Below are 13,139 nucleotides of genomic sequence, written 5' to 3'. Positions count from 1 at the left end.
AAAGAAATAAAAATATTTAAAAACTTTCTTTGTATAAAATAAAATTATAAATAAAAATAAGCTAAATATAAATACAAATTAAAACAAAAACTAAAATTTTTAGTTGCATTAAAAAATTATAACCAACACCTACACAATTAAGGCCCCTTAATCATGATGACAAATCACGGGCATTATATAAAAATATAACTCTTTTTAAAAACTGCACAGATTATCTTCAAGTTCAGGAAAGCAAAGTACATTCACATTCTTAGAATGCGGTTCAATAATTTCTGGAGAAATGTGGAATCAAAATGATACCATATTATTTATATTTTATGTGTATTTTTTAAATAAAGGATTCAAAAATGTTCAGTCACCTCAATACACAATGAAATATGCGGGTTTGCTTTTAAAAGCTTTCAATACGGACGGTCCTTAGTGACAAACGTCTATTCGATATCCAATCTTTGACCACCCACGTTCATTGTCTGCACGCTCCAGCAGATACAGTCTTATCTTTCGGCATTTATATCGTGGATTTTTATCAGAATAAACAATATTCTTGGAAGTAATAACCCAAAGGAGTTAAAGTGCAGTGGAGTAAAAACCGGACTTTAGAAGGCAACGCAATGAAATATAGGCTTCACAGACAGAAAAATTTCAAGTTCTTGCCGTTCTGATGGATGCAATTGCGATCCGTCATTCAATACCATTGAACTTTATTCATTTGTGAAGGGAAGGAAAAACTTTCAAGTTCTTACTACACCATTAAACAGGAATGCATAACACAATTATCCTAGAAACTGCATTGCTAGATAGCTTCATTACGATATCTATTTTTTTTTTTTCCCAAATCGGAGGCAAGTGCTTTGTGTACTAAAGTGAAAAGTCGGTGGGAAAAAAAGAGGAAAAAAACTTGAAGCATTAAACTTCAGCATTCAACATGTTTCAATAAAATTATCCGTCTTTCCCCCTCCTAATCTTGAAATATCAACAAATAAGAGTTCCCTTCTCACCCAAATAGGGTGAGAATGCATCTTAATTAGTCCAAATTGGTCTTCAATAAAAACCGAATGAAATTTTTACCGTTTTTATTGAAGAATTCGAAAAAAGTTTCCTTTGGTGGAAACCAAAGCCTTCATGAAACGGAAATTAATTATCTTATAGAAAAGTAGCAACATTCAAGTTTTGATCACAGCTAAGATGCAGCGGGACAATTATAGCAAATAAAGTACAAGCTGAAATTATGAACATCGTGCATCGCTGCTCAAGAGTGAGCATCGACGACGCTCTTGCTCGTCTATTTGCGTAGTAATATTAAGTGAATTTTTTCCTTTATCTCGGAAATGATCCATACCATGATCATTAACTTGGAATAACAATAATGGAATGTGCTTTACTGTTCACAAACTTATTCGATCTTCATACGAAATTAAGTGTGATCTTTTATTAATAGATTCCATTGTAAAGGTGGGATTAAGCATTACATTCTGAAAATCAACCTTCATTTTCTGGATGATTTCAAAATGTTTGTCAATATGCATTAATGTACTACAAAATTACAAACAAACAAAACATCCTCTCCAAAATAATGCTAATAACAACATTAACAAAAGGCAGCTTCACATCTATTAAAATTATAAAAAAATCACCTCGTAATGCTACAAACAAAATATATACTAGACACTGAACTGCATTTCAAAAACTCAACCACTTCAAGATATTCAAAATTTGAACATCAAAATAATTCAATCGAATTATTCCGGTTTTGTGACCATATGTTTATTAAAAAATACTGTTTTTTAAAACTAAACAAGTACTAAAAAACAAACCCGACAAGTTTCGTTAGTTGTCAGACTAACATCTTCAGGGATAAAGAGAACTAAAAGTTTAAAGTACACATTACAAGAAATCACGAAAATTAGTTCATTTGTTGGTATTATGAACATCACGAAAATTCGTTAAAAACCGAATAGCAGATCTATACAACTATTAACGCGTTAGCTGGAAACAATGCTATTTGATGTCGCGTTCTGTGGTTCACGTTCAGTCTATCAGAGGTCTGAACTGGATAAAGTTTTAATAAACGCTGACCAAACTTGATTTAAAAAAAAAAAAAAAAGATTAGCAATGGGTTCACCCCTCTCACCAGTTCTAGCAAACCTCTATATGCAAAATTTTGAAAATAATGCTCTACAAAACTGGCACATCAAACCAAAAATTTGGCTCCGCTATGTGGACGATATCTTCATCATTTGGCCAGGAACAGCACTAGAACTGACTGCATTGAAAGACTATCTTAATAACTTACATCCTAACATAAAATTTACTCCGGAACTAGAAGAAAATAAAAAACCTCCTTTCCTAGACATCCTTATAGAAATAAATGAAAGAAAAAGCAGATTATCGTTCTCCATTTATAGAAAACCAACAAACAAAGGAAGATTCCTTCATGCTAACTCACAACACCACCCCAAGCAAAAAATATGCCTAATAAAAACCTTAAGGGATAAAGCATACAGCATCCCCAGTACAGAAGAAAAGCGGAAAGAAGAAATACGATACTTAACACAGATCCTACAACTGAATGGTTTCAAAACTAAGACAATTAAGAAAATTCTCAATACAAGAAACTTAAATAAACAAGACTTCAAGAACGCAGTCCCCCTATGTCATGAACGTAACAGATAAATTAGCCAAACGTCTCTACAAGTATAACATAAAAGTGACTTTCTTGCCACTTGAAAAAATATCAAAATCACTTCACCCAATGAAAAAACCAGGGATTTATAATATTCACTGTTCCTGTGGTCTGCTACGTAGGCCAGTCGGGGAGATAGGTAGAAATCCGCATGAGCGAACATCAAAAGGCCTACAAAAAAAAGAGAGAATATAAGTCTGGCTCAGCATTTTACACAGCTTCTACTGGTCATGATGTACTCTGGGACAGAAAAAACATGTCCTACATTGAGAAAAACTGTTTCACAAGAAAATTCAAAGAGGCGGCAAATATGATTAAAATTCCTACGCAATGCAACAAAAATCAGGGTTTGATTTTAAATCAAGTTCGGTTAGCGTTTATTAAAAATTAATGCAGGTCAGACCTCGGAAAGAGTGAACGGGAACACCAAATAGCAAAGGACAATAACGAAAATAATGTAATATTTTACAACAGTATTTATGCAAAAATGAAAGCAATCCAATAAAATCATTAGCAGGTAAATTTAATACCTACAAAAATCAAAGGGATTAATAGGAAAAAAAAGGTCCTCATTGAAAAGAGCAGGACTCGCGGTTTATTTAATCCTTACTCACCCACCACGGTATTAATGGCTACAGATTTACAATCTTTCGCATACGCCACTGTCATTAAAAAATTCCATCCAACAAAACCTACAATTGCAACTAAGACACGTCTAAGCCTATTCGCCAAATCCATGAGTTTAACTGCGCAAGGGAACTAGATCCAAAATTTAAAGCTGTTCACAAGCATCAGATCCTTATTAATACAAATAAAAAATGTTCCGAGCACCAATGCTCAGCTAACCACTAATTTCATGGATTTGTACATTTTCCATATGAAAGAAGGCACAATGCTAGGGGAAAAAACACTCATCACTATCATAAACATCCGTCATACTCGACTTCTGCACGTGTCACAAGGAACAAACATAGGGATTTTCTAAGGGCGGAATGGGACGCGCCGCACTTAAAAAAATCCTATATTTGTTCCGCGCACAGCATCTAAAGTTTCCGTCAACAACGCAGATCACACAGAGAAAAAGAAACAGCACACGAAATGAACAATATTTATCATCGCTTATTGAATCCAGCATTAATAAGATGCCGAAAATTAGATAAAAGTCCGATGATCGCTACATATCGCAGAAGCCAGTTTTCCAATACTTATAAATGCACCTTCGTTCACTAAAAGGTTTGTGATTTACTCCAAACTAGATCCGCTGTCCAGAATTTAAGCGCGATAAACAAAAAAAACATATGACAACTTTTATGTCAAATGCACAAGGAATACGAGGTTAACGAATGGCAAAAAGGAGTGGATACTTAATCCCATTCACACTCCTTTCGTTTTAACAGCACTACTGGCTTTCTGGTCAGCAGCTCACAGAACTAACAACACAAAATATCCATTTAGATTTGTTTCTTATTCCCTTATAACTTCTTTTCGGAAATTTTCTAAAGAATTCATCATGAAGATTTAGAGTAAGAAATTACTGGGTTTAACATTTAAGATTTAATTAGGTGCTTGAGTAATTTTAAGTAATCGAAGAGAGACAACGTTATCTGTGTATCTTACTTAAAACAAACTTGACTGCACTCATTAACTTCGACAGAACTACAGAAAGTTAAATACACTAAGCAATTCACCAAAACTAATGGTTGATTCAAAAATCAATCGTAACAAATACAGAATAAACCAAAGAACGCTTACCTGGGTAGTACTTCAGTATAATTTCCTCTGTTGTAACCGTGTGATTGGGCTGTTGGCCAGTGTCCATGGTCCCTAACATTTCACAGCGGACAAGACGACGGCGATGTTCCCTGGAGGTGGAACGCTGTTCACCACTATTTCCTTCTCCTTTTACAGATGACCATAAGTTATCCTTCGATGATGCAACCGCATGCGATTCTTTACTATCTTTCTGTACATTGGCGTTCTTTTCCGGCAACGTATTTTCCACTAACTTCTTGGAAAATATAACCTCCTTATGATCCGGCAAAAGCTCAAAGACTGGCTCGAAGCCTGACTCACACTCGCATTCTCCCACGATATGATTGCAGCGCGCGTGCGGCTCAGGACACGCGGGAAAGCAGGGGCGTGGCTTATCCTGACAGCCTCCTAAGAAGATGCGTAAGAGAAATCATCATGTGATAGCTAAAACTGACATTTTCTAACTTATTACTATATTTATGTACCACCTAATTACGTTCCACTTCACATCACTATGTATTCAGTTACTATTTTATACTTTTGCGAAAATTATTTTCAAACTTTTATGTTTACAAGCACGTTTTAAACAACTAACCAAGGAACAGCAGTAATCAAGAAAGTGGACTGTTGTGTGTGTGAGAGAGAGAGAGCCTCAGTTTCAAAGTTGATTTGTAAGTATTGATAATAATAAAACATCCTGGAGAGAGAGAATAACGAATATCATTAAAAAAAAATGGAAATGAAACCGAGTTTAAGAATCTGATATAATTACAACCAAAAATATTTTTTCTATACAAACATCCCGAAAGAAATTTGACCAATACAACAATCCAAGAAGCTGAATAAACTAAGAAAACAAGGGAGCAATTTCCAAACTTTATCACTGCCACGAAATAATGAAATGAGGAGCGCACATCAGCATGATATTCGTTATTTTCTCTATCCAGGATGTTTTATTATTATCAATATTATCAGTAATGAATTAATTTATCTTCTGATAGCCTATCAAAGCATCATCCAAACAAACGCAAGAGAACTTCTCGCATACTACAAATATGAGATGCTCGACTAGATATGACTCTCTCTCTCAAGCTTTAACTTTCATTTATTGATTACTGCTAGAGAAAAATGGACACAAGATGTCGCCACTAGAGAAGTTCGAACGACATAAACAGAATAAAGCTGCTGCCTTCACTGAAGAGTGTTTTTATAATAACAAAAACAAATATATTAGCCTGATACTTTTTATAGAGATGGTTTTGAAATACATCGAACAGCTGCATACTAAACAAAATGTAGCATCTCCACAGCTAATCAATCATACAACAGTAAAAGAAAAAAAAAATAGTAAGGTGGTCTTCAATACAATTTTCTAGTACCGAAGTGCATCAGTTACTGGGATGCTTCTTGGAGTTAATATTCCCCGCTTATGGATCCGTATTACTGTATTCACAATCGACAAATACATGAGTATACTCCACGGTTGTCGAACTGCTCTAGGCAAAGAAGATAAATACACAATCTGGACAGTTAAATGTTCAAATTATTAATTTTTATATTTAATGGTCTTTGAATGCCGAAGTTCAACAAGAGTTAAGTATATGAGTCCTCTTTCATATATTGAAAGAGGAAGTCATGAAGTGAGTATATGATGTCTATCGACTGTGTGTTCATCTGCCGGTTTGTGCGGTCTGTATTATGAGACAACGCCCAAGATTTCAGGAGAAGAAACTTTCACAGCTAAACGAAACTAACTCACATAAAGTGAATCGGCTAAGAAAACATTCATTGTATCCTAGATAGAATTAGAAAATGAAGATCCAACCAAAGCATAAGCGTGGTTCTTTCGACAGCACCATGGAAGCATTACAGCAAGCTGACCATATTAATGAAAAGTAATTCTGGCTGTTTGTAGAAAGGTACTTTTTACAAACGGTGAGAGTGCGGAATAAAATTCTGCTGTTTATATTATCTCATTTGGTAGAGTTAACTATTTCAGTACCCTTTAAGATGAATATACTTATAAGTATGACACTATCCCTTCAAAGTCGGGAACACGTCAATCCCAGAGCAAAATGATACATCCGTACTACACTTTTGCAGCGATCTTGAGAGAGAGATACTGCATTAAAGACTATTAGAAAGATCCCTTACAATATGGTAGATTCTAGAACAGGGTTTCGGAGCAGATAAAAATGAATAAAAATACAAATTTTATACGCGCGCGCGCACGCACGCACGCACACATAAACAAACGAGCTTTATATGTAATAGAAAAAAAAATCCATAACCTACAAACTGTACGAAATGACATATATGCAAACCAGCCAGAGAATATTCACACACTGGAGACATAACGTCGCCATATAGCCAGCTTTTATCGGCATGGATGCTTATGAATTTCTTTGGTGACAGATTTTCACAAAGTGCGAATCCACCATCCTCATTAATGAAAGTATGAAGTGGCCTTGAAAAAATAAATCTCTTTGACCTCTAGACCAGGTTTTCGGATCATGTATCCTTTAGCCAGAATACACGGTAGGTTTACAACCTTTGAGTAGGGTGGCACATAAAAGAAAAAAATTGCTTTGATGTCATCTAAACAACTAATCAGTTGAGATCTTTGCATTTTAGAACATGTTACAATTCTTATATTTATACAACAGTTTCTGCAGTGGTGTATATGGTTCGTTACTGACTTTTACAAGATAATAACGTAATTTCTCGAACTGTTCAATCTCATGAGAACACAAAGTACGTGACAATTCTTTTGTGTGCAACAAGATGCCTACTATAAGGATCAAAATCAATACCCCTAGTTCTAAAGTGAAACAAGCACCTCCATTAAATACCAGATGGGGTTAGAAGTTTTATTCACTTTAGTATATATTTATCCTATAATAATAATAAAAACTTTCCTCAGGGGCTCACTTGAGTGAGTACGGGCGTGGCAAACCCGAGGTACCTGATGCTGGACCATGCCTTACTTCATGTAACATACATCTGTTATATTATCTGTAGACTGGTCCCTCCTCTTCCTTCCTTGCTTGCTTCTTCTCTTCTTGCTCCTTATCCCCAATGCTATTAGAGTATTCGAGGGCTAGGGGTGAATCCTTCCTATTTTGATGTGTCATTTCATCTTATGCACTACTGTGAGGCACCAACCCGTCTGGCCAGCGTGGTGCTATAAGGCCAATGTTTTTTGCATTGTCCCCATGGGGACAATGCAAATGATCAATAAAGTAGGAAAATTACATACTGGCTCGTCCGTCACCCAGCATAAAAACGGACGCGTCCTGGAGTTAGGCAGAGGGTCTAGGTCAAAAAATATGCTACAGTCTCCACTAGCTACAATGAGTCCACCTACAGTGCACAATAATATTAGTAGGAACATATAACTACAGATCTCTACGGGATGATGATAGATTGGAAGAACTGATAAAGGAATTGGGCCATATAAAATGGGACGTTGTGGGCCTTTCAGAAGGAAAGAAGAAACTCTCATGCGATTAAAAGATGGACATCTACTCTACCACTGTGAATGTGACAGAAACTCAACTGGTGGTGTAGGATTCCTAATAAATAAAACAATCAAGGATAATGTCTTGTTTGTTAATTTGTTAATAAAATAACATTAAGAATAGCTGAACTAAGTCTCTTCATGAATAAAAGATACCAACTGAAAATTATACAAATATACCCCAACTACGGACCATCCAGATGAAGAGATAGAAGATTTCTATGAAACATTAGAATCCGCATTAAATAATTCTAAAGAATTCTACATAATTATAATGGGTGACTTTAATGCCAAGATTGGAAGCAGAGATGACCATCTGAACTCCATCATTAAATTTGGACAGAGGAATGAAAGAAGAGAAAGATTTGTTGAATTCGCAGAAGAAAATAACCTCTTTATTATGAACAGCTTTTTCAAGAAGAAAATCAACCGAAAATGAAATTAGAGAAGCCCAAATGGACAAACTTACATGAAATAAACTTCCTCCTCTCCAACAGAAGATATATAATAAATAATACCGAAGTGCTTAATAGATTTAATACAGGAAGTGACCACAGACTAATAAGGACAAAAGTACGGATCGACAAAAAATGGGAACGAAATAAGCTACAGCTTAAGCTTTTCTTGAGCTGTAGCATAAGAAAAGAGTCCAATTTAGTGAATGTACAAAACTTCTACCATAATAAAAGCTGTTATAGAGAATCACTCAAAAATGAACTAAAAAAAGTTAAATACAGCTATTACCATCAATGTTGCTAATGAAATCTTAACAAAATCTATCTTGAATTGTGCACTAGAAATAGGAGGTGTAAAGAGGCACCAAAGAGAGGAAAAACTAAGACAGGAAACCTTAGAACTGATGATCAAAAGAAGAGATATAAAAAGAGATTTGAATGACACCAATAAAATAGAATATGCGGAAATTTGTAAAACTATACGTTAAAAGGATGAAACATGAAATTAGATCGTATAATACTAGGAAAATTAAAGAAACAATAGAAAACAATAGTAATATGAAGGTCCTAAGACGAACATTATCAGTTGGAACAAAGGAAATAGCTGCTGTAAGAGGAAAAAATTGTGAAGATATAAAAAATAGAGATGCAATAATCAAAAGAATTCAGGAATTTTATACTAAACTCTATGAAGACAGAGACATCCAAGAATCATCTATGGATAACTCGAGTGGGGAAGAACATGATGCCCCTGAGATCTTACATGGTGAAGTGGAAATGAAGAATGGAAAGGTCCCAGGAGAAGATAGAATTATAGTAGACTTCTTAAAACTGGGAGGAAGCCCTGTCATCAAACAGCTGACTAAACTCTTTAATAAATGCCTAAAACAAAAAAAATTCCAAAAAATTGGAATAATTCACTTCTAATATTAATTTTTAAAAATGTTAATAAGGAAGAAATTAAAAACTACAGACCTATAAGCCTACTCCCCACCATATATAAAGTTTTCACAAAAATTATAAATAATAGAATAAAATCTAAACTAGAGAGAATGCAATCCTGTGAACAAGCTGGATTTAGAAAGAATTACAATTCTTCGAACCCTATTCACACATTAAGATAGCTCATCGAAAAATCAATTGAATACAATAAACTCTTATGGCTGGCCTATATAGACTACGAAAAAGCATCTGCTTCAGTTAAAACATCTGCAACACTAAAAGCACTTGAAACCCAGGGAACTGAGAAACCATATATTGAAACACTAAAACATATTTACAATAATGCAACTTCTGTAATTAAATTATATAAAAACAGTGAAAAATTCCCACTACAAAAGGCATCCGGCAAGGCGACACCATATCTCCCAAATTACTTACAGCTGCACTAGAGGAAGTCTTTAGAAGCCTTGATTGAGAAACAAAAGGAAGAAACATAAATGGAGAAAGGCTGCATCATCTGAAATTTACAGATGATATTGTCCTGATAGCAGATAATCTTGAAGATCTGGAAGAAAGGCTAAATCAGCTAAATGAAGCCTCCAGAGTAACTGAATTAAAAATAAATAGAGAAAAAAAAAACAAAAATAATGATGAATAAATACATAAACCATAGAACTGTCAAAGTTGAAAACCATGAAATAGAACAAGTTATTTCATATGTATATTTGGGCCAATTGTTATCCTTTGAGGATTGCCAAAGAAAAGATATTGAATGAAGAATTCACCTTGGATGGATGGCTTATGGGAAAATGAGAGACATATTCAGAAGTGACATCCCTATGAGTCTAAAAAGGAAAGCTTTCGACCAGTGCATAATTCCTGTCCTTACATACAGAGGAGAAATATGGACTTTAACAGAAGCCCTAAATAAAAAGCTGAGAACAACACAACATCGCTTGGAGAGAAGTATGCTAAAAATAACATTACCTGGATAAGATCTCAAACAGGTATCACGGATATTGTAAAATACATTAAACAGGCTATGTGGAGATGGGCTGGCCATATTGCCAGATGCAGTGACAGGAGATGGACTAGAAAAACAACAGAGTGGAGACCAGTGGATGGAGCAAGACAAAGAGGAAGACCGAGAAGAAGGGGGAGGATGAATTGGAACAAATTGCAGGAGTGAGATGGATGGGAGAGGCAGAAAACCGAGCGGTCTGGAAAATCATGGGGGAGACCTTCGTCCAGCAGTGGACAGAACCAAAAGCTTTAAGAAGAAGAATTAAAAATATAACACATATACCACATTTATTATCTTGATAATAATATGGAAGCGAGAGAACTTTGATGTTTGGCTTCAGTAAGATCTTGCACGCTAGACGTGTGCAGTTTCCGAGGTTTAATAAACAAAGTATTCACATGCGCTACAAGCCAATTGTCAAAGTAATGTGGGTTTTTGAATTTACTCTAGGACATAAAGACAGCATTGGTCTGTCTATAATTCAACTTTGTTACGCTGACCTACGTAAAATGATTCAAAAGGTCACGTAATATTAGCAAACATGTTGCATGCAAAGCGTTTTTTTTTTTTTTTTTTTTGAGAAAAAAAAAACTCTCAGGACCCTTTTTATGAAATAAACTCCTCTGTGACCGAATATGTCATTTTAGTGCGTTTCTAAAAATGAGATCATACGAGATTCATTTAGTCTTTGTCTAAAGATTAGATAATCCTGGATCCTATAGCGATCAAACAGCTTTTTTTTTTAAGCTGTTTGATCGCTATTTTTTTTTAAGCTGTTTTTTAAGTCTGTCTATAATTCAACTTTGTTACGCTGACCTACGTAAAATGATTCAAAAGGTCACGTAATATTAGCAAACATGTTGCATGCAAAGCGTTTTTTTTTTTTTTTTTTTTGAGAAAAAAAAAAAACTCTCAGGACCCTTTTTATGAAATAAACTCCTCTGTGACCGAATATGTCATTTTAGTGCGTTTCTAAAAATGAGATCATACGAGATTCATTTAGTCTTTGTCTAAAGATTAGATAATCCCGGATCCTATAGCGATCAAACAGCTTTTTTTTTAAGCTGATTCAGGCATCAAATAAGCAGGGCAGTGGTGGTTTCACATTGGGAGATGAAAATCTATCACCTGAAGAATTTCAAAAACATCCCCATAACCTGCTGATTCGAATCCTATTATGGAAGAGAGAAATCATGATCGTCTCCACTTCTAAGAAATTAGGGCAAAATGTAATCCTGAATTTTAAAAGAAATGAAAGGAAACTTATCTGTACATATTTTAAAATTATAATATACAAATTAAAAATGTATAATTAAAATAAAAGCTATTAGTGTAAACGTGAAGTAAATTAAGTGTTGATAAAAAAATAAATACTCCGAATTCGCGAGTGCAGTTTAGCATGGTAATGTTAATATTTCTTACTGAAATCAACTCAAATTTAGATTAAATCAGACCATTTTCGTGTCAGAATCAGACAAAACGATTTGAAGATATGCAAAAATACACTATAAATGACACTAAATAAGCTAGCGAAAATATAAACTTTATGAAAATATAAAATTTAGTAAGGAATTACGTCACTACCAGAAACTTGAATTATTTTTCAGAAACGTATTGTGAGTCATCCTTGAATATCTAAAACGGTGTTTCCCTAAAGTGTGGCACGCGTACCTTTGGGGATACGCGAAAGATCTTATGAAGTGGGGAGCAAGACACTTTTTTTTTTAAATTTTGATATTTTTTTAAATTTTTATATATTTGCCGCCGTATTGTCAAAGATTTAGTGCTGGTCTCTTCTATAATTAATTTTTCAGTAATTAAAAAAAATCTAAAGGAAACTTTAAAGAAAAATGTGACACTTCCATGTATCGACTGACTACCATTTGGATAGTTGACTGCGATCGTGTTTTGAACTGTGTGCATTAAAAGTTTACATTCGTATAGCTCGAACCACGCGGTCGAAACTCGGAATCATTCGAATGTTATATTGTAACGGTCCCCAGCGATTGTTTCGCGAACACTGCATCTGTGGATTAAAAAAAGAAAAGAAAACCGTCTTCTTCACGAGGAGCCTCATCTACGGCTAAAATATATATAGAACCGGATTTCGCTGAACTAACTTCATTTATTATTGATAATTGAAATTTCAAAACTTTTTTGTTTCTTCTGCATATATATATTTGATTTACATAACTAATAACATTGTTTCACAAGTTTGTAATTTCTTATAATGCAAATGTTAAACAATAAATACCTTTATAATTATTCGTATTTGAATGAAATATTATTATAACCTCTCTCAAATTGCCTTTTCCTGGGAGAGAGGATACATCGGCGTTACAAAAGTTAAAAATGATACGCTAGTATTGAAAGTTTGGGAAACACTGATCTAAAATCCACAATAATAGCGCATAGTTAAAATGACCACACCACACCGTATATTGTCATATATATATATATATATATATATATACTCTATAATATAAAATGATAAGCCTTTTTTGTAACGTTTTTGTGTCACGATTTTTGTCAAGTTATTTGAAACTCAGGGTCTACCCTGAGTGTCGAGTTTTCAAAATTCGAGTCATCGGAATTCAAGGAGAACCGGCCTACCAGTCCGCAACTCGGAGGATTGGGTGCCATAGGCGCCGGGAACTCCCTTTCGAGTTTTCAAAATTCGAGTCATCAGAATTTAAGGAGAACCGGCCTACCGGAACTCGGGGGGTTGGGGGCGTCAGGGGACGGAACCCCCTAGTGTGTATA

General features: G+C 34.7%; 1 protein-coding gene across 6 annotated transcripts in view; it reads right to left on the bottom strand.

The window, feature by feature from the left end:
- Window positions 1–13,139, bottom strand: part of LOC150093608 (thrombospondin type-1 domain-containing protein 7B-like) — a 950,748-nt gene that overhangs the window by 209,275 nt on the left and 728,334 nt on the right. For all 6 annotated transcript variants that reach the window (XM_090412735.1, XM_090412734.1, XM_090412733.1 and 3 more), the window contains exon 26: window positions 4,436–4,843. In XM_090412735.1, the coding sequence (XP_090268861.1) occupies window positions 4,436–4,843 (408 nt within the window). The remainder of the gene's footprint in view (window positions 1–4,435; window positions 4,844–13,139) is intronic.

The sequence above is a fragment of the Typopeltis vanoorti genome, chromosome 23 (genome assembly GCF_054136105.1).
Source record: "Typopeltis vanoorti isolate ZY-2024b chromosome 23, IOZ_Tvanoo_1.0, whole genome shotgun sequence".
NCBI classification, from domain to species: Eukaryota; Metazoa; Arthropoda; class Arachnida; order Uropygi; family Thelyphonidae; genus Typopeltis; species Typopeltis vanoorti.
The sequence above is the reverse complement of the archived record's forward strand: the minus strand, read 5'-3'. Positions and strand labels throughout refer to the sequence as shown.